General features: G+C 36.4%; 3 protein-coding genes across 4 annotated transcripts; 2 read left to right on the top strand and 1 right to left on the bottom strand.

Annotated features, from left to right (window-relative positions):
• eif4e1c (eukaryotic translation initiation factor 4E family member 1c) lies at nucleotides 1–5,265 on the top strand. Its single transcript, XM_027142082.2, has 7 exons — nucleotides 1–149; nucleotides 1,067–1,158; nucleotides 1,842–1,937; nucleotides 2,057–2,120; nucleotides 2,237–2,350; nucleotides 2,442–2,581; nucleotides 3,812–5,265. Exons 1-7 carry the CDS (start codon nucleotides 132–134, stop codon nucleotides 3,924–3,926), a joined length of 639 nt encoding a protein of 212 aa, XP_026997883.1. The 5' UTR covers nucleotides 1–131; the 3' UTR covers nucleotides 3,927–5,265.
• Nucleotides 5,266–7,313: 2,048 nt separating this feature from the next.
• On the bottom strand, nucleotides 7,314–13,896 carry si:dkey-228d14.5 (uncharacterized protein LOC796266 homolog). Of its 2 annotated transcripts, XR_003439929.2 has the most exons (8): nucleotides 13,705–13,896; nucleotides 12,401–12,537; nucleotides 10,850–10,897; nucleotides 10,202–10,273; nucleotides 10,037–10,104; nucleotides 9,618–9,745; nucleotides 8,848–9,025; nucleotides 7,891–7,909 (listed from the first exon to the last, which is right to left on the bottom strand). XR_003439929.2 is itself a non-coding variant. In XM_027142081.2 (7 exons), exons 1-7 carry the CDS (start codon nucleotides 11,440–11,442, stop codon nucleotides 7,725–7,727), a joined length of 744 nt encoding a protein of 247 aa, XP_026997882.1. In that variant the 5' UTR covers nucleotides 11,443–11,961; the 3' UTR covers nucleotides 7,314–7,724. The 2 variants fall into 2 exon arrangements, 1 of the variants encoding a protein (XP_026997882.1); XM_027142081.2 differs by lacking the exons at nucleotides 12,401–12,537; nucleotides 13,705–13,896 and adding an exon at nucleotides 11,378–11,961 and having other exon boundaries at nucleotides 7,314–7,909.
• Nucleotides 13,041–19,434, top strand: zgc:110319 (uncharacterized protein LOC796111 homolog). The gene is made up of 8 exons (XM_027142080.2): nucleotides 13,041–13,189; nucleotides 14,336–14,430; nucleotides 14,667–14,802; nucleotides 15,181–15,247; nucleotides 15,360–15,471; nucleotides 15,902–15,965; nucleotides 18,285–18,459; nucleotides 18,591–19,434. Exons 1-8 carry the CDS (start codon nucleotides 13,077–13,079, stop codon nucleotides 18,660–18,662), a joined length of 834 nt encoding a protein of 277 aa, XP_026997881.2. The 5' UTR covers nucleotides 13,041–13,076; the 3' UTR covers nucleotides 18,663–19,434.
• The last annotated feature ends 1,861 nt before the right edge of the window (nucleotides 19,435–21,295 follow it).

The following is a 21,295-nucleotide window of genomic DNA, read 5'->3' as shown; positions in this document are numbered from 1 at the left end:
TGAAGCTTGGATTTGCACCACTGAGTCATTCATAGCAGTGTGTCGGAGTCCGCGTGACTTCAGCGAGTTGCCGTAGGTTCCGGTTTGTCTGTGTGACGTAACGAAGGGCCAGAAAAAATTTTACAGGCAAGATGGCGACTTCGGAGCCGGTAAGAGAGAAAGGGGTTCACTTAGGTAGCTTGTTCTTGCGTCTCTAAAATGGCAACGCCGATGTTTCTGAGTGATTTTGGGTTGTTTTTGCTCAGATCATCTGAACAATGCCGGATGCTCGGTTTCGGTATCTGTGTGTAAACATTGGGGTGCTGCTCAACTTAGGGTGGATGAGCAGCGATGCTAAGCTCATGCTAAGCTAGTTATCTTCTAAATGGACTTGGTCTGGGGGCAATGCCGCTGATCCGTGTAGGCAGCCAGAGAAAAGATGCTTTATGGTGGACATTTTACATCGCTTTTATACAGCACTGTGGGCCGTCGTTTTAGTTTTAGTTTTAAACGTATGGACTCTGTTTGTTTTGACCGGCTTGTCGGTTAATACTGGCCAGTTGGACACGTGTGTCGGCTGCAGCTTCTGCTAGCTCTCTTTTACAGAGCAACACAGTGCTGTCACAGATATTCCTACATATCAATACCTGGATTTAACAACCTTAGGGTCGGGAAAGCTTTGCTAAAATGTTTTGAAGGAGATTTTGTTGTGCGATGTTGTAGTTCTGAATGAAGTAATATGAGCTAGCAGGCTAACTCACGATGAGCTGGATTCGTGATGAGCTGGATTGTTGTTCGCCAGTAGAGGGTGTGTTGCTTTTGTCGAGCCGTTTACTAAACGTGTTTACTGCTAGCATTCACACCAGCAAGCGAGTGAATGTAAATCGCCATGTAGCAGGGATTAGACACGAGATTTACTAATGCTCTTTAGTATAAAGCTCAGAATTAATCTTAGTTCCTCCCTTATGTTGCATTTGTGTTCGTGTTCTGTGTTCAAAGGTTCTACAACCCATAATTAAATGTAAAGATGGAAATATATTGAATTCATACTATAGAAGAAATAAAAAATTTTTTATTGTTCATTCAGCGAGGACCTGAAAGTGAAGAGGGATCTAATGACAGTCCCACACCAGTTGCTGCCAGTCCGGAACAGTATATTAAACATCCTTTGCAAAACAGGTAACACAATTCTTTAAACATTGGTTCCCACAATAACTGAATATAATATATGTATATATATCAATCCATGCAGTTATGAATTACCCTGTATAGGATTTTCTGGATATTTTGAATGAGATACAAAGCTTTATATTGTCAGGTTCCAATTTTCAATGCCATCACAGTCTCACATCCGGATTTGCTATGCATTATTCTTCCACACTGGAGTGTGTGTGTGTGAGTGAGAGAGTGACTGACTGACATTGTCAGACTGTCACTGTGCTATCAGCCAATAGGAAGTGCTGACCACATATGGTGAGCTGTGTGTTTCCAGAGCCGTCATCCTTGTTGCTACACATTGCTCACCTTTTTGTTCTCTCTCCACCAATGAGAAGCTTCGCTTGCTTTGAGAGACACTCCATACACTCTGTAGCATTTTGAAGCTTTATTATAACTGAGTCATTGGACTTTGGACCATTCTTGCTTTTATTTCTAACCTGTATAATCTACATGTTAATCCCCCTTTCTGTCTGGATAAAGTATCCTGTCTAAATAAGAGTTTTGCCATTATGTATATTTATCTGTTTAAAGTTTCTGTGATCCCCCTATGTGCGAAGCAGTTTGAATGTTTGTCTACTGTAAGTTAAGATAAATAAGCCTGCATTTATTTGCTTGTTTAAGTTTCCACTGTGTCCTCTATGCAGATGGGCTCTCTGGTATTTCAAAAATGATAAGAGCAAAAGCTGGACGGAAAACCTGCGACTGATCTCCAAGTTTGACACAGTGGAAGATTTCTGGGCGTAAGTGTGTGATTTGCAACTGTTAAAACACTATAACTGTGTTTGTTTTTGTTTGTTTTTTTCCTTCAAGTTTTTATTTACAGTCTTATAATGTTTCTTCCGCTTTTTCCCCCCTGCAGGTTATATAACCACATACAACAACCTAGTAAGCTTGGATATGGCTGTGATTACTGTTTATTTAAGGTATGGTTTAAAGACTTTTCAATTTCTGTTTACTACTTTGACAGTGAAATGTCTTGACTAGCATCCTGTGTTCACCGATCTCACACTGGGTATGTTGTGGCTGCTCTTTCTCTCAGGATGGGATCAAGCCCATGTGGGAAGATGACAGGAATAAACTTGGAGGGAGGTGGTTAATGACGCTCAGCAAACAGCAGCGACACAATGACCTCGATCGCTACTGGATGGAGACAGTAAGTTTACCCCTTTTTTTCTGAAGCGAAAGCTCTGTATCTTCATTATTTGTGCAGTGTTTTAAAGTTGCTTTATCAATGTGTTTTGCAGCTGTTGTGCTTAATTGGTGAATCTTTTGACGAAGCCAGTGAAGATGTTTGTGGAGCAGTAGTTAATGTTCGTCCAAAGGGGGACAAAATCTCCATCTGGACGGGCAACTGCCAAAACAGGGACGCTATTATGACGATAGGGTGAGTTGCATCTTTTTTTTTTTTGGACTGAAGTGTTGCATAATCAATAGATTAAAATGATTTGCTTTTGTAAGAATGAACCTTTCCCCCTTTGGACTTAATGACATCTAGGAGGAATTAAATACACTGATCTGAATAACACTAATGTTTTAGTTCTCACCAGCGAGTTTCTGTGTATAGAACTGTACACCTAATGGTGTCTTTATTAGGAACACCTGTACATCTACTCATTCATGCAATCATCTAATCAGTCAATCATTTGGCAGCAGTGCAGTGTGTAAAATCATGTAGATACACACCAGCAGCTTCAGCTAATGTTCACATCAACCATCGGAATGAGGAAAAGAGTGATGCCAGTCCTTTTGTCTATGGTGTGATTTTTGGTGTCATACTGGCTGGTCTGAGTATTTCTATAGCTGTCCATTGGCTGATTTATAAGTGCTCTGTAGACGGCTCTGTAGTTCGATGAGTGTTGAGTAAAGTCGGAGAAAGGGGTTCGATTTGGTCAAGCCATCCAGAAGGACGTGGTAGCTGAAATTTTACCTGTAAAATTTTACCTGGTGAGCAGAAAAGCATCTCAGAACATAAAAAATGATGATTAAAACAGGACAGTTTAGATTAGAAAAATTCTTTTTGCAATGTTCCACATTCCATTGCTCACTGTAGCCTCACATTCTTGTCCTTGGATGACTGGAGTGGACCCCAGTGAGATCTTATGCTGTTGTAGCCCATTCAACTCAAGGTTTGTATTATCGTGTGTTACGAAATGCGTTTCTGCTCACCACATTTGCACAGAGCGATTATTTGAATTACTAAACCCATCCTGTCACTTTGAACCATCTGAACATTTTTTTTCCTTTGACCTCTCAACACGGCTTCTCTACCAATAGAACCGTCACTTAAGTGATGTTTTTTTTTCTTCTTAATTCCACTGTTCTGTGTAAACTCTTTCGAGACTTTTGTGTCTGTAAATAAATAAATAAATAAATAAATCCGAGATCAGCAGTTTTTTAAAAAAAAAATATTTCAGCATTGTGTTGCTGCTACCTGATTGGCTGATGAGAGCTACACAAGTGAGTAGTGGTACAGTTGTTCCTGATAAAGTGCTCAGTCAGCGTACTGCAGCATTTGTGTTATTTAGCACAGCTATAGATCTTTCCAGTCACTTCTACATGTATGACGATAAAACTGTTTATGCCTGCTTCTGTTTTTTTTTTCCATTTCATTAAGGCAACAATACAAAGAGCGCTTGAATCTCCCCGTCAAAAACATTATTGGATACCAGTCCCACGATGACACCTCTAGCAAAAGTGGCTCTACGACAAAGAACATGTATTCGGTTTGAAGAAGACTTTCAAGTTGTAGGTTTATTAAAATTACAAAATTTGCATCACATTATTATGTTTGTCAACTGCTGTAGTGTCCTTTCTTTTAAAAAAAAAAATAGAAAAATGTTAAACGTGCATTTGTAGTCATGTACTCCATTCTAAACGAAACAAAATTATCTAATAGTTTTGACCTGTGAGAGGGACTGCATCAGCTGAAGCTATACGAATCACGCTAGATGATCTTTTAGAGTTCAGACATTATCCTAACTAATAAAAGTGCCCTAGCTGAAAAGGTTTACAGTTTAGACTGAAATGAACCCGTTCTTTCATTTAACCTTTCTTTTTCTCATGCTTCTTAATTCTAAAAAGAGTATGGGGGACAAAACTATGAACACGTGAAGAGCCGACATCTTTGTTTACACACATTTTATGGCCCACAATTATTTTAACATGCTTTGTTTAGAGGTGTTTGGCATAAGACATGATTGCAGAGGCACCTGTAGAGAGAATTACCATAAAGGTTCGTAACAAATGAGCGTAGGTTGGTCTTCAGAGATTTGGATGAGTGGCAGATCGTTGTTTCAGCTATGCTGGAATTGTGGAATGATGCTTGTGGATCTTTTGTGTTAGCCCCACATCTATTTATGACGTATGCATCGCAGTTGAGCTACTTAGTGAGAGAGGATGACTCAAAACCCATTTCTGTTTTGTGTTGTTATAATTATTTCCCTTCCTTTGTTTTTGAAGTTGTTAGTAATGTGGACTACTGCTTAATAGAGAAGATTTTTACAGTGAATTATACAGTAAAAAACATATATAGCTATGCTTTTAGGTATGCGTTCACCTTTTCCTATTGCAATCAGCATTGTAAACATCTCATTTGCACCACTTTGGGTGAATTAAAATGAAAACAATACTCATTGTGAATTTATTTTGTTCATAATGTATCTATCTGTAATTCCAGGATGTATATTACCTTCTTTCAAAGTAAAGGTCACTTGCTTTGCATTAACAGAAATTTTTTGTGCTTTTTTTTTTTTTTACCACCGTCAAACGGTAGAAATGAAAAATACTTAATGTCCACCATAAAGACCATACTGTAAATTTCACTCTGTTGCTTCATGAGTCATGGGTTTATTTTTGTTTAGTAGAAGGGAAAAAAAAGACCTGTACTTTTGTCTCTAATTAACGCTCAAATGCATTGGTCATATTTGTGAAATCCAAAATTACCTTGCCATCCATCTGTTGTATACAAATGTAACTGTGTAAATAGAGATGGTAAAAGAAAGGAAAATATACCTGTCTATTGAACACAAGTTTCTAATTTACAGTCAATAAACAGCCATGTCACCTGAATGCTGTGTTGAGACTGTGCTCATCAGTGTATAGCTTCTGGAAATGGATACATGCAAACTGTCGTTATGCATTTTATATATAGATCAGAAAAGGTTCAGAAAATAAAAATAATAAAATCATGTGCTGGGACTGTTCTTAGAATCTAATGCAGTCATGGGAAAAAGAAAGTAAACTTTATGAAATAAAATAAAATACACAGCAGAGTTCAATATGCAACCATTCAGAAACCAATTTGGTGGGAAAATTGTATACTCATTTAATATAATTCACTAACATGTGGAACCATCTCTAGCAACAATACTGTAGCTTAAATGTTTTAAAGTTTATTATCCCCTCTCATTGTTTTGCAGACATTTAACCCCCCTTCTTTATGATACGGTTTCTGTTCATCGATGGTTGAGATTATTAATTTATGCACAGTATAAGATCTTAAGATCCTTCCATAGCATCTGGGTGCAGCTGGGGTCTGGACTTGGTCATTCCAACACCTTGCTTTTATTTTGTCTTTAGAGATTTATTTGTTGGTGTGCTTGCTCCTTCTGTTGCATGACCCAGTTTCAGCGGAGCTCAAGCTGATGGACAGATGGCTTCACATTAGCCTGAAGAATATTCTGGTAGAAAATGGAATTCATTGTTGTCTCCGTGACTGCAAGTTCCTGTGGCTGCAAAACAAGCTTAAATCATCAGCCCTCCACCAACAAACATGACAGTTGGTATGAAGTGTTTGTGGTGATATGCTGGGTTTGGTTTTTGTCAAACAAGGCACTGTGCATGTGATGACTGGTCATCTCCATTTCAGTTAAATCAGATTAAAGGATATTGTTCCAGAGCTTTTGTAGTTTGTTTGTTTGCCTAATGTGAAGATCCACATCAGCTACAGAATACATTTTAGAGAGAAGGGGCTTTTTCCTAGCCACTCTTCTGAAAACACAATACTTGTTCTGTCTGTTTCCTGTTTGTACTTTGACATTAACATTTGAACATTAACATTTACAGAAGTCACATGATGTAGCTTTTGAGCATATCAAATGCTCTGACTTTGGACTGAATTTCCTGAGAAGTCCATCATTTATAAACAATCCTTCTCACTGTAGAACAGTCATCCACTGGTAGATGGCCTTATAACCCTACCCAAATTGATGAGCAACAACAATGGCTTTTTTGAGGTCATGACTGATCTCTTGATGATTCAGACACACACCTATGTGCTCAAGAAGAATAAAGTAGCCTAAGGCTAAGACGGACTAAGTTGATCACACTCCTTGAGGATTAATAAAACATGTATTTCATTTGAAACACCAGGCTGCTAATTGCTATCTTAAATAGAAAGTAAGAAGGATGTACTTATTTAATTCTGCCTTGTTTCTAAATGTTGCTTACTGTTTTTGAGAACAAAAATGACTGGAAATTGAACTCTTTTGTTTCTTTTTTTGTTTGTTTGAGATTTGTTTGTTTATAGACATTCATGAGGACCATACCATTGTTATCTAAGCCCTGCTAAGTAGAACCATAGAATAGAAGGAGGGTGTATTTTCTTTTTCCACATGACTCTTGAAATACTGAAATGATGGTAAGACCTGCTACGCATTACACATGAACAGCTTGTGTAGATTTTACCTTGTACGTGCGCCACACCTACTTACACAAGAGAATCCATTCTATGTGCTGAAACACTGAGTGGATAATTACAGTTGTCTTGACATTTCTAAACACTGCTTTTAACTGAGGATACAGAGTTGTTTATTCGTTCGTTCCTCTTCAGAAACTTCTTTATCCTGACAAGCTTGTGGTGGACCTCAAGAACAATGATGTGATGAATGTAGACATATTTACATACATTCATAACAAAGGGCAACTAACTGTAGCTTATTTGGTGTATCCAGCTGCTGGTATATTACGAAGTTTCAACATCTTATATGACCAGTAGGTGGAGCTGCATTTTGCAATTCCTTAAACAAAAACAAATAACTATATCCCAAAAATTAGGAAAGGGCCATTTGAATGTACTATTGTAAAAGTCCAATGAAAAGTCAAACAAAACAGTACAATTGATTGGTCTTTAAATTAATTCAGTTTTGTAACCACTTGTCTTGTGTAGAGAACAGAGTTGTTTACTTACATTTACATATTACAGAGTGTAAAGAATGGATTTTTGCACTTGCTTCTCAAAATATTAGATATATACTTTATCCAGTCCTAACAAAATTTACATCCCACTGTGTACATATAATTTATTTCTACGAAATTCTTCAGTGTTTGAGGTATTTTGTGATTTGATTAAATAAGCTGACTATAATGACTACCGAGGGAGGATTCTGTAAAATATACAGCCTGCGTATATTTAACATTTACAGAATACTGGAAATATGAAATTCCAACCAAGGCTGAGGCTTGAATTTGTGCAAAAAATTATGCTTACATGTCACAAAAATTAAGATTTGCTTGGTCGATATCAGCCATCAGGACAGAATTAAAGTGTTTTCATCACTTTTTGAGAGAAGTACTGAAAGCATTGCAGATGAGAAGAAGTAAAACTCCACCACATAGCTGAGTTCAAAGAGCTCCAGGTTTATGCTGAGGGTCCACTCAACAATGGCGGAGATGTGCCTGTAGTAGAACTCCTTCTGAGTAAAGAAGATGCAGTCTGACAAGCACAGGTTAAGGAATACTTTCTAAGTTATGTCATTTTGTTAAATTATTGGTCTGCAAGTTGCACATGTTTGTCTTGGTTTGTAAGCACAAAAGTGAGAATGTACAAGACTCTGACATTATGTTAGTTGTTGTGTTGGAGCGGTCCCTCTACAGGCTTGATGCTTGCTGATTTCCATCTTATTCCTAGTGTTGGACAGAGGACAGAATTAGGTGACTCATTGCTACCATGACTTCTTTGCAACAATAGATGTGGTTGGGGCCGCTCTTGTAATGAAGACAGAGGAAACAGCACTAGTTTCATTTGTAGATGTGGTTCTATGAACTTGAACTGTCTGTTGGAACCACAAGAGATTGGTTATAGGTTTCGGGGGAAATTTGTTGCAAACCCTATTGTGTCATACATGATTGATGGAAGCCTATAACATGCATGTGCACATGCACAAGATATATCCAGAGGTTTCATTCGCAAAGACCAGTTTAGAAATGAAATTAAAACTACAATTAATTCAGAAATGATTTTGATCAAACTTATAAAGTGTTCCTATGGTCACAAGTTCCTTCTTACACAAGGGAAATAATTTATAATCAGACTATCAGGTGTCATCTAGATGAGAATGTATTCTTCTTGTCATCTCAGAGTTTTTCCTTGCCAATGTATATTCTTAACCATTATTTATATATTTCTGTAAAGCTGCTGTGTGACAAGATCTATGATTAAAATCCATGCTATGTGAAATAAAATGGAATTAAATTGGAATTAAGTGGGTACACACCACTCCTACAAGTTCATAGAACCACAGTTGAATACCATATGCAATTAGTGTCTTCTGTCCAATTAATGAATAAAGTACATGACCCAGCCAGCTGCTTTCTTGTCACACCAGGACTTAATTTAGCTACATATGTAATTCATATGCTTAGATAGGATACAGAGAATGGTCAATGTGACCTGGATGCTGGAGAACACGATGCGTATTGGGTAGAGGAAGCGCTCGAGTCCAGTTAACATACACCTGCTTGTCAGAAACGTGAGCAGCACCGTATAGAAGCAGATGCACACGAAGCTCAAAGCAGCACCTAGGCTATGCAGAAACATAAGCTCACCAGGCTACAACAAGAAGAAAAAACACAAGGACAGAGTTATTTATTGTTCTTAAATAGGTTTTGTTTAGGGGATTTGATTGTATAATGCAGCATTTCAATTGGCAATAAATCAGGAACATATAGGTACTGAATATGTATTCACTATTCTGCTTTCATTAATGCACTGCAATCTACACAAAGACACACAACGATATTTAACATATATAACCCAGGTCATAGTTCATAGGCTCTTTTTTTTTTTTTTTAGCTTCCTGCCTGAAGATCTAGATTGTTACTGAAATACACAGCACACTCTGCTTTAATTTTTTTTTTTAATTGTATTGCATTGTGCGACAAGTTGGTTGATTACAATCTCACAGATGAGTGTAAAAAATCCTGATCTAATTTCATGGATAAGTCAATAGTTTTATTTCTCTTAATGATAATACATCTGGTTATTTATCAATTAGCAGTGCACAACCTTATGGCAACCATATGATTTCAGACAGAATAAAAAAAAAAATCACAGATCAGAGCTAATAAGATATTTCTATTTTATATGGGCATTACTAGATAAACCAATAAATATTGTTTAATCACTTACTATTTGTACTTACATTGCAGTTTCCAGCTATAAAGGCACCAACTCCAGCGAGACAACCAAAGACCATGGCACATTTACTGATGAAAGTGTGCACATTGCACTTCAGAATATGTGCATGATGGAAAATACTGAAGACCACAACTAGACAAAAACAAGAGTGTACAGTATTATTCCTTCATTTTCAGTAACTGCTTTCTTCAGGTCAGATTCGCAGTAATTACTGCGTCTATTCCAGGAAGACTAATCACAAAACTATATATCCACTATATATATGCACACACACTGTACGGTATACTATAGTGTTTTCATATGTGGTATTCTCTTTGTCGTAAATGATCTTTGTTACGTTATGTACTTACAGGGATATAATTTCATAGCATAGCCTCAAATTATGAAGAATTAACTTGCATCATAATTGCTATGACAACTCACATAAAAATGAAGCTCCATTGATTGTAGCACTAAACAGGGAATTTTCTGGAAAGTTTGTTCCACTTCCACTAAAATGTAAGCAGAAAAATACATGGGTCAAGACTGGCGTGACAAATCCAAAGTGTCAGAACTCCAAGATGTTTATTGGTATAATGTCTGGCTAACCTTATTGTGGGTATGTGATTTCCTGTACAGCAATTTCCATTATCATTGGTCAGACATGAGTTGTTGTATTCCCTGGAAAAGAGATTTATTGATCAGGTAAACCAGGCACATTGATTTATTCCCTATACATAACAGTTAACAAGTTCAGGGTCAAGGTGAACAACAGGTCTGCACACTGAAGACCATCACACATCCTCACATTCACACCTTTAAAGCAGTCATCCAACAACTAGGTATGTTTTTAGGAGGTCAGAATAATGGCAAAACCTGTATGTACACATGAAGCAAGTAAGAAACTCCACTCAGGTAATTAATAAAGCTCAAGTTCAAATCTCACAGCTGTTAGTCAAACGCTACATTCTGCGTCACTGCCGGGGGGGTTTTTCAGGCAAGTATATAAATATAATAAACCATTTGAAGGTCAATGCGACCTAAACGTATCAACAACTACATAGAAAATTCCAGCAGTGTGATTGAGTGATGATTCAGTAATTCAAAGCTATGTCACCGTAATCACTGAAACAATGTTAGCCTTGCAGTACTGGTACATCACTGCACAGGCCCAAAATACAAACTTAAGTTTATCAGCTACATTTGATAGAAATGGAAAAACATGATAATATAGTAAGAATTATTTTTAAGACATACCAATTACTGAGTGAGCAGACGTGGTGGAATCTTAATGCTAGTCCATACCTGGGAAAAAAAAAAAGAAAAGATTTTTTTATATATACATACACAAAACTTTATTCTTTATTTACAATAAGCCAAGCCCTCATCATAAGCTTAGGTGAATGGTTAATGAATAACCCGGAACTCAGCGATAGGGACTAAATCAGATATGCTTGCAGAATGAGAATTTCAGACGACAAATGATATGAAAATTAAATGTGTTTAATTAGTAAGAGAATTCTATCAGATTATGTAATAAGTCATATATTTTATATGCTAACACCTTTTAATTCATTGTTGTTGTGATTTCTAAAATCTGGCTACAAGATACAACCCAAAATACAAGGAAAATATTATTTCAAAAGGAGACATTTTCAATATTGGTCCCTACACCTCTAACATAATGAATAAATGACAAAGGTTAGAAAAAGAGTAGGTTACTAGATCTCAAGTTTTTTTTTTACTCATAAAATACTATAACGTAAGCAAGACAGGATGACTTACACTGTCCAGCATCCAATGAATGAGACACCACTGAGACTGATGGGTAAGAAAATCCAGAAGCCCATGTCTCTTTAGATGAGTTAGCAAATGATTTAGAAGATCTGATTTTAAGGTTGCCAGTAATTCTTTTCCGAATAGACATTAACCAGTCAGGTGTTTGAATTTCATTGTGTTCCTGTTCTTAGCACCTCAGCAAAACTAATGCAAGGCTCTTCAAGATGAGAGGACCTTACCGGTTAGCCAAATCTTTCCACGGGCCAAACAACACTCTTCTAAGGCTACACTTTTACAGATTTAAAACACTGCCTCCTATAACCACTCCTTGCACCATATTGCCCTCTCAGTAGGCAGGAATGAGAACATTTGGGCTGGGTTAACTCAGCTTTATCTCACTGTTTGCGTAGGCCTTGTACTTATTCATTCACCTACCAAGCTTCTCGTTTAATCACACTGCCTAATGATAGTAAAATATGTTTGCCGTTAGTGTTCAAATCTCAGTAACATGCAGGACAAAACAAAATGTTGCTTTTGTTCATGTCTTATATTTCCATTTTAGAATTTTTTATCAGGATTAGCAAGTGATAAGTTTCCAAGTGATGAAAAGCAGTGTATTTAAAGTGTGCTTAAGAGAACAGCCAATGGACACTTCAACCAGAGGAAACATTAATTAATTAACCAATTAATAAATGGATTAATTAATTAACAAATTAAAGAATCACTATATTTGGTCAAAATATATTGGTTAAATTTGGATAAACTTTGGTTTTTTTCTTTTCTCTTGATCACTACTTAGATTTTTTTTATGCTTAGTAGTTACAGGTTTTGTTAACAGCAAAAAAAAAATCTAAAAAAAATGTCTAAAAAGAAAGAGCATTCTCTCTCTCCCTCTCTCTCTCATTGAACAAAAAAAAAACATTTATAATGCCATTTTTAAATGCAAGTGAATAAACAGTAACATATGATACACCAATAAAGTAAATATCTATACAAGAAAGGGTACAAAGAGGGATCTGTTTTATTCACCTTATAATACACGTGTGACCCTTTCCATGCCAGCAGATCTGGAGTTAGGGTTCATCCCAAATCTTCAAAAAGTCTTCTATACTATTTAGTGCACTATTTTCGTGTTTCGCCATGTTGTAGTGCTGTCCAGTTTCCTCCTTTGTGGATAATTAGTATATTTTAAAATGCCTTTATTTGATATTATTTTGTTTTATCTAACATTTTTAAAGGGGAAAAACTTCTATCTATCTACACATTTATTACTTCTCATTTGAATTAATAGATTAATTTATTATTTTAAAACAATGACTATTTTATTGCATAATCTACATTTTTAAAGAAATTTAGTTATCCAATATATTTGTAACCTAATTGAGATGGTTTATTTAGATATTCTATTGTACACATATGTTAACAAAAGGGTAAGAGACTTTAAACATGATCAACTTTGATAGATTTATAGATCACAGCCTTCTTTGTGATATCACATGCAGTGAAAGCCTGTATCATTTAATAAGGACCCCTGAAGAAGTTGACCAATCAACTGCCTTGTAAATATAAATAATTTGTTTGCAATTCATTGTTTCTAGAAATTTCAATGCTTCGTTTTCAGTCACTTTTAAAGTTCCGTGTCTTTATTTTCTTTCTTTAAAAATAAAAAAAAATCCAGGCAGAAGCTCTTGGCTCCACACTAGAAATGTTAGATAAAAATCATCGGGTCCTAAATATCAAAACAATCAAAATGGCGGCGTCTTTCAGGAGGACGATCCTGAAGCTCTCACTGTTGCAGGAGACTTCGCGTTCAGTTAGGTTTGTAACAAAAACGACAAAATATTTGAGATGTTTCGAGATCATTACATTCTTAGATATTGTATGAAGAAAGCGTGATACTATGGAGTAACTTTATTTAGCGTAGTGTGGAGTTTAATAGACGAATTGGGTAGCTAGCGGGACAGATAGCGATAAAGTTAGCTCGATAAACTAACTAGTTTTTTATTAAATTACATATTCATACACAAACCACACGGTTTAGGTTGATAAGTAATGGAAATAGAAATAGACGTTTTCACACGTAGTAAAATAGATAGTGTTGTTATTTCTGTTAGTTTGGGTACCTTCATGCTTTTACATGTTACTAAATGCACCAATATGACTAGCGGTTACACACAAAGTGCAGATAATACAGGAGTAAGTAGAAAAGATTAATAAAACACGAATGAATTAAACAGAAATTATGCGCTTGTCATCTGTTGCTGTTTGTATTGATCTATTAAATGTCCCTATGTATAGTCTGTGTAATGTAATCTTCCTAAGAGTCTGTTTACCTTTTTAGCTTCGCTGTATACCACTTCTATCTACAGTACGTCCTCAAACGTGTGTTTATAAAACCCATAAATGTCCGCATGATCAAGCTGTAGATATAAGTTCAGAGGATGTTTAAAGGGTTTAAAGGACTGCTGAGTCATAGGAATAACGTGTTTGTGTGTGTGTGTGTGTGTGTGTGTGTGTGTGTGTGTGTGTGTGTGTGTGTGTGTGTGTGTGGCGCGAAACCCAAATGTCCTGGTGTGTTGAGTAGGCTGCTCTTCAGAGATTTTTGACAGGACCTAAAATCACTTCAATGTGTCCAGTGTGAAATTCGGTCTTAAAATCAGTTTAGTTCTATTAAGAGTTCAATTTCTGAGTCAATCAAAAGAGATTAAAGCAGGGAAGAGATGAGGGTAATATAGATACTGTATGTGTTTCTTGATGGACAGATGATTCTTATTGAATTCCACTTATCAGTTCAAGAACTATGATAAGAAACCTTACTGCACTGATGCTGAATTGTCTTGGAATGTATTTATTTATTTGTTTGTTTATTTTTTGGCTGACACTAGACCTGGAAATCATCTATAAACATTGCACTATTAATTTTAGAATGGTATACTGTTTGTATAAGCAAAATATTTTCCGTAGATTTTCGGTGAAAGACAGAAGTCAGTACCGTTTCCTGTGGTCAGTCCAAAAACACAATATACAAGTTGAACAGTCACAGAATAAACCTTTCCCAGGTGAGCTGTTTTTAAGCCTCCCCATATATTAAATATTAAATGGCATGTGTGTCTTTAACTGATCTGATTTCAGTAATCAGTGTTGCGTAGAAGCCATAGCATCTAATAATGGAAGTAAATTTTGACTGTTGAAATAAATTTTAGATGCAGTTTGCTTTCACTTAACAGGTTTGTTGTTATTAGAGTTTATTTTTTATTCATTTGATTAATTTTTTTTATTTGTATTTTTTAAACAGTACGATGGGTGTCAGTTTATACAGAAGATACCCCAAACCCCAGAAGTTTAAAGTTCCTTCCTGGGAAACCTGTGCTGGGAACCGGAACGCTAGACTTCCCGAATTCAAGTTCTGCAGATTGTTCCTCTTTAGCCAGGTAACATATTTAAATTAATTTTTGCTTCTTTGTTCTGATCAGTAAAACGTCTCTAGTTGTTGAAAAATTATTTAATAAATGTAATTAAATTGAGTGTTTTAATGTTCTTTTTTTATACTGAGTAGTAGTGCAATTACAGTCAGACAGAAAACATGGCTTACATAAACAAGAGTGAAGGACAGCTTATCTGTTTTAGCACTTAATGTTATGCCTGGTCACTTTGTCCTTGTTCTTTTGGTTCCCATTGAGTGCAGAACTAGTCTGTTCTTCTTTAACCTGGTTGTATGTCATGTCATTTGTCACAGATTAGACACAAACCATCGATGTAATATTATAAGACTGGAGTTGAAAAAAATATTTCCCCCATTGTATCTGCAGGAATCTTTTTCAGGTTGAAGGGGTGAAAAGTGTGTTTTTTGGCCCTGATTTTATCACACTTACAAAGGTGAATCTAATCTTATTTTCTTATTATATATTAATTATATTTATGTAGACCTTTGTCCAAACAGCAAAAGTAGATGAAACCAATTTAATGCCTTCCTTGCTCCTGATCTTAGATGAATGATGATGTTGAGTGGGCAGACGTTAAACGGCATGCGATTGAGATTATCACCAAGTTCTTTGAAAGTGGAGAAGCTGTAACAACAGGAGTAACGCATCCAGAGAGCAGTAAGTAAAGCACTGCGGAGCTTAGTGGAACAGTTCTGTTATTAGGAACTGTGGCAGAACAGATATACAGTGGTAATTGTGGGTAATTGTCAGGCACCATTTTTTTTGTCTTTCAGCTATTTTCTTCAATGTTTCACAGACAAGTCAGATTTTTCCTAAATTTCTCCTCAAACGTAATTAATCAGCCAATCAAGACATTTTTGATGGTTGATGTTTCTTTTGTGTAAGAGCTAATAGTTAACAAATAATGTAAAAAAATGATAATATATCCCTGTGACTGCTTGCAGCATCGGTCTTGTTGCTCCAGTGGTTTTTGCATAAATATCAGAAATTGTGTAAATGGTTGTTTCATCTTTTGGGTCAGTCCATGTTTCTCTCTGTCAAGATGAAATATTTGATATTTTTATCTGTCTGTTTTGTGATGTTGTAGATGTGTCAGAGGAGGATGATGAGATTGTCTCAATGATCAAAGAGCTTTTAGACACTCGAATCAGGTAACTTTTGTTAAAAACTATTTTGCAATATATACACTCCCTGACTAAAGTCTTATCACCTATCCAAGTTGTAGGAACAACAAATAATAACTTGACTTCTAGTTGATCATTTGGAATCAGAAGTGGCTTATATGAAAGGCAAGGGGCTCTAGATTACACTTCTTTTACCAAAATAAAATCTTATCATGCCTTGATTTTTATTTATTTAATTAGGACAGAAAGGTCAGACTTTGCTTAGACAAAAGTCTTGTCACTTAACAGAAAAAAATGTACAATACAGAACGTAAAGTCATTGTGCAGTAGAAAAAGAATTAATATTGTCCATGAGCTTGGAGGACTCCATACATCTCGGCAATGACTCAAAGTCATATGGAATGGCAAAGAATGCATTCTTGCAGGACTCCCGGAGTTCATCAAGATTCTTCGGTTTCATCTTCAATCCCTCCTGCTTCATCTTACCCCAGACTTGCTCAATAATGTTCATGCCTGGTGACTGGGCTGGCCAAAGCTGGAGCACCTTGACCTTCATTGCTTTCAGGACCTTTGATGTGGAGGCTGAAGTATAAGGAGTGCCATCCTGCTGAAGAATTTGCCCTCTCCTGTGGTATGTAATGGGCAGCAAGAATGTCTTGATACCTCAGGCTGTTGATGTTACCATCCACTCTGCAGATCTCTCGCTTGCCCCCATACTGTATGTAACCCCAAACCATGATTTTTCCTCCACCGAACTTGACTGTTTTCTTTGTGAATCTTGGGTCCGTGCGGGTTCCAATAGGTCTTCTGCAGTATTTGTATTTATCAGATTGGGATGCAGTACAATAGATGATTCATTGGAAAAATCAACCTTTTTCCAATTTTCCACAGTCCATCCTTCCTGCAAACTGTGGGTCTTGGCAAATGCAACATGATTTTTTAGTTTTCTTCTGTCTAATGCTGGTTTCTGATGACCAGTGGTTATGTAGCTCTGCTGCAGTTGAAAAAGGGCTGGCCCTGGACTGTCGAACCATCAAACGGTCCTCTCGAACTGTTGTCTTACGTGGTCTGTCTGACCTGGGCCTGTCATGAACTTCACCGGTTTCTTCACCACTTGACGGTTAGATACATTAAAGATGTCTGCCACCTCAGCAGGAGACTTGGTCTTCAGGCTCTTGATGATCAGCACTTTGGTCTGTGGTTGAATAAATTCATTTCAAAGGAAGGCTGGGTGTGCTGGGGTTCTTCTTCTACACACCTGGGAAAGTGTGAATTACAGTATTTCTCACAGGTGACTCTCTAATCTGTGGTTGGTTGAATCCTTTAAAGATGTGACAAGACTTTTGTCTAAGCAAAGTCTGACCTTTCTGTCCTAATTTAATAATTAAAAATCAAGGCATGATAAGATTTTATTTTGGTAAAATAAGCGTAATCTAGAGCCCTTTGCCTTTCATATAAGCCACTACTGATTCCGAATGATCAACTAGAAGTCAAGTTATTATTTGTTGTTCCTACAACTTTGATAAGCAACAAGACTTGTCAGGGAGTGTAGTACTTGCCAGTGTCAATCTCTGTGTACCTCTCTGAGGAGTATCACCTTCTCCTTTTAAGGTTTCTCATTATTAATATTATTATTATTATTATTTTCTGTCTAATGTGTAAGCTACACAGATGCTGCTTTATCAAAGATAAATATACTGAATTTTCCTGAAGAACTACTCAATATGTCAGACCAAAAGGAGCATTTAATAGTTTAATAATAGAATACTTAAGATTTACCGTCTAATACATTGGTAGCAGTGAAGGTCTTTTTTTCCCATCACAGTGGATCATAACGACTATTGTGTACTTTCAGTGCTACTGCTGCACAACAGCCCCGGTTCAGAACCTTTTATTACAAACAGAACAGCTATCTAAGCACTAATTGTGTGGGAATGTGGTATCTTAGTGGTTAATGCATTGGCCCACTGATTTGAAGATTGTGAGTTCGAGTCTCAGATCCATCAAGCATCCACCACTTGGCCCTTGACCAAGGCCCTTAACCACAACTGCTCAGTTGTATAAAAATGTAAATAGCCCTGGATGGCGTGTGCCAAATGCCGGATATGTAAATACCATACTCTTGTGGAATGGTCCTAAGCTAATAAATAAAAGCTGCTTATTGAACAAAATTCAAATACAGATGAAATTCTCAAGAGAAAGAAATAATGTATTTTTTTGTGAAATATGTAAAAGATGCAGTTTATAGAATAGTTTGGCTTATTCTTTCAAGCTACTGCTTACTCTGGGTGACTCGTGTGGTGCTTGATCTTCCTACAATCCTATGCTATGTTCCCTGGTTCTCAGGCCTACAGTACAGGAGGATGGAGGAGATGTCATCTTTAAGGGCTTTGAGGATGGCACAGTGAAGCTGAAACTTGTTGGCTCTTGCACAGGCTGCCCCAGTTCCAAAGTTACTCTGAAAAGCGGCATACAGAACATGCTGAGGTTTTACATTCCAGAGGTGGATGATGTTGAACAGGTGAGAGATGATCATTCTTTTCAGGGTCACTACAACATGGTCATGGGTATTACATGTAGAAAAGTTTTGGAATCCTTTAATTCAGTACCTCATCTGTACCGTTCTCATATTTCTATGTCGTATCTTTTCAGGTGGAGGATGAAGTGGATGAAGTCAACATGAATGTGTTTTTAGAACTGGAGAAAAAATTAAAAGACTCATAAGCTATAAGCCGCTAGCCGTTTTGATGAAGATTTTCGACATGTCCAGAGTGGAAGCCCATGACCATTAACTAGCTCCATTATAGTCCATTATGTGACCTCTAATAAATGATTCATCTTACATTATCCTGGTCAGGGTAGCAATGGAGCTGGAGACAGGTCTAGTAAAACCAGGTGTGGGTTGGGAATACATACTGGATGGGACGGCAGTCTGTCACCATGCGCACACATACACACACATTTGTACATATACACACTCCTTCATGCTGGCCTCCTTTTTGTGTAATGTAGTGTGAAAGCAGATATATAATTTTTTACAGTATAGTAAAACCTAATAATAATAATAATAATAATAAAGAATATTAAAATACATCATTAACAAATAAGTCATATGTTTTTCAATTTTTATTTCTTTAACAATTCTATGCTATAAATTCTCAAATTCAGCATACCCATTGTTTTATCCTACATTGTACATAATTAAGGTAGGATTTAAAGATGGGACTAAATCTGTCGGTGTTCCACTAATATCACAAGGAAACTTTAGCTTAAAGTTTAATGCAAACTATTCAAAAGCATGACTGTTGTGCTGCTTGAAGTGCTTTAGTGTAGGTAGAGGAGTAAATTTCACTCTGAAACTGTAAATTTTAAGGCAACTGATTTGAGTTGTGCATGTTCTACTCATGCTCTTTCCTACTCCCAAGTATGGTGCCTTGTGAATCCAGGCTTTGGATTTGACATGACCCTGACCAGAATAAAGCTGTTACTGAAACACGAGTGAATCAATGTCATTTCGTAGAATTTATGAGTATTGTTTTTTTTTAATGTGGGTTAATGATACACATTTGTAAGAAGAATGCAGTCTGGCTATTATTCAGGTTATATGAAATACACCAAAAATTGAAACGAGAGACGGTGACAATGTGTTTTTACTGTTACTCTGTAGGTTTGTTGCACTTTAGTGATGTGTTTGGATTAAACCCAAATTATGGCAAGTATTAAATGGGTGTCTTCCTCAATCTCATGGAAACTCTGTTCAACATGGAGTTGCTGGAGTTTTCTTTAAATATATATGTGAATATTTATTCTAAAATTAATCATTATTAATATGCCAAGAATCAAGGAAAATGGGCCCTCAAGAGTTATTGTGGGATGTCTTTAAGTGACAAGAGAACTCCAGGACCATACAAAAGTTTCCCCTTTAATAACATGTTAAAAATAAAACCATTTTAAAAAGCTCCAGTCGTCCAAACATTTGTGTCTAAATGGCATTAGACATTTATAATAGGTTGTTATCAATGACTGTCAGTATGCTTGTGCTTAGTTTTTAAAGCAGTGCATATTCTATTTAGGATACATGATAGAACATTTTTTTAAACTTAAGGAATATACAGTGGTGTGAAAAAAAGTGTTTGCCCCCTGTTAAAACATAACTGTGGTTTATCACACCTGAGTCCAATTTGAACGTTTTGGAAAGTGTGTGTTCCATTACATCTGGTGTAAAAGCAACACCGCATTTCAGAAAAAGAATATCATACCGACAGTAAAATACGGTGGTGGGAGTGTGATGGTCTGGGGCTGTTTTGCTGCTTCGGACCTGGAATAAATGTGATAAATGGAACCATTAATTCTGCTGTCTACCATAAAATCCTGAAGGACAATGTGTGGCCATCTGTTCGTGGCCTCAAGCTGAAGCAAATTTGGGTTCTGCAGCAGGACCATGATCCGAAACACACCGGGAAGTCCACCTCTGAATGGCTGAAGAAAAACCAAATGAGTGGCCTAGTCAAGGTCCTGACCTGAATCCTATTGAGATGCTGTTGTGGTTCATGCTTGAAAACCCTCCAATGTGGCTGAATTACAACAATTCTGCAAAGATGAGTGGACCAAAATTCCTCCACATCGCAAAGGCTTAAATGCAGTTCTTGCTGCTAAGGGTAGCCCAACCAGTTATTAGGTTTAGGGGGCAAGCACTTTTTCAAACAGGGCCATGTAGGTTTGGGTTTTGTTTTCCTTTAATAATAAAAACCTTTATTTAAAACTGCATCTTGTGATTACTTGTGTTATCTTTGACTAATATTTACATTTGATTGATAATCTGAAATATTAAAGTGTGACAAACATGCAAACAAATAGAAAAATCTTTTTCACACCACTATAACCTAAGCAAAAACATGAATAAAACCCATATTTAAAAAACTATATAATTTAATAAACATGCAGCTTTATATAGCTTCCTTGCTGTGTAAGGTATTTAATGTTTGCTTTAATTTTTTTTTCTTTATTACTTTATTTTTTTCTTTATAGAATCAGAATCAGAAAGAGCTTTATTGCCAGGCATGTTTTCACATGCAAGGAATTTGTTTTAGTGACAGAAGCTCCACAGTGTAAAAGAATGACATATACAATATAGACAAAATTGTATGTACACATGTACAGGTTTAAAATGCGCAATTGAAATATACATATAGAAATATAGGCAATTTGTATGTACAAATGTGCAAGTGTGAAAATGTGCAATTGAGGTAAACAGTATAGAAAATTTGTATGTACCGATGTGCAAGCATGAAATGTGCAATTGAGGTATACATAGTAGAAATGTGCAATGAAGTGTTGTGTGTTCCATTTGTGTTAAC

The sequence above is a fragment of the Tachysurus fulvidraco genome, chromosome 4, assembly GCF_022655615.1.
Source record: "Tachysurus fulvidraco isolate hzauxx_2018 chromosome 4, HZAU_PFXX_2.0, whole genome shotgun sequence".
NCBI lineage: Eukaryota > Metazoa > Chordata > Actinopteri > Siluriformes > Bagridae > Tachysurus > Tachysurus fulvidraco.
The sequence above is the reverse complement of the archived record's forward strand: the minus strand, read 5'-3'. Positions and strand labels throughout refer to the sequence as shown.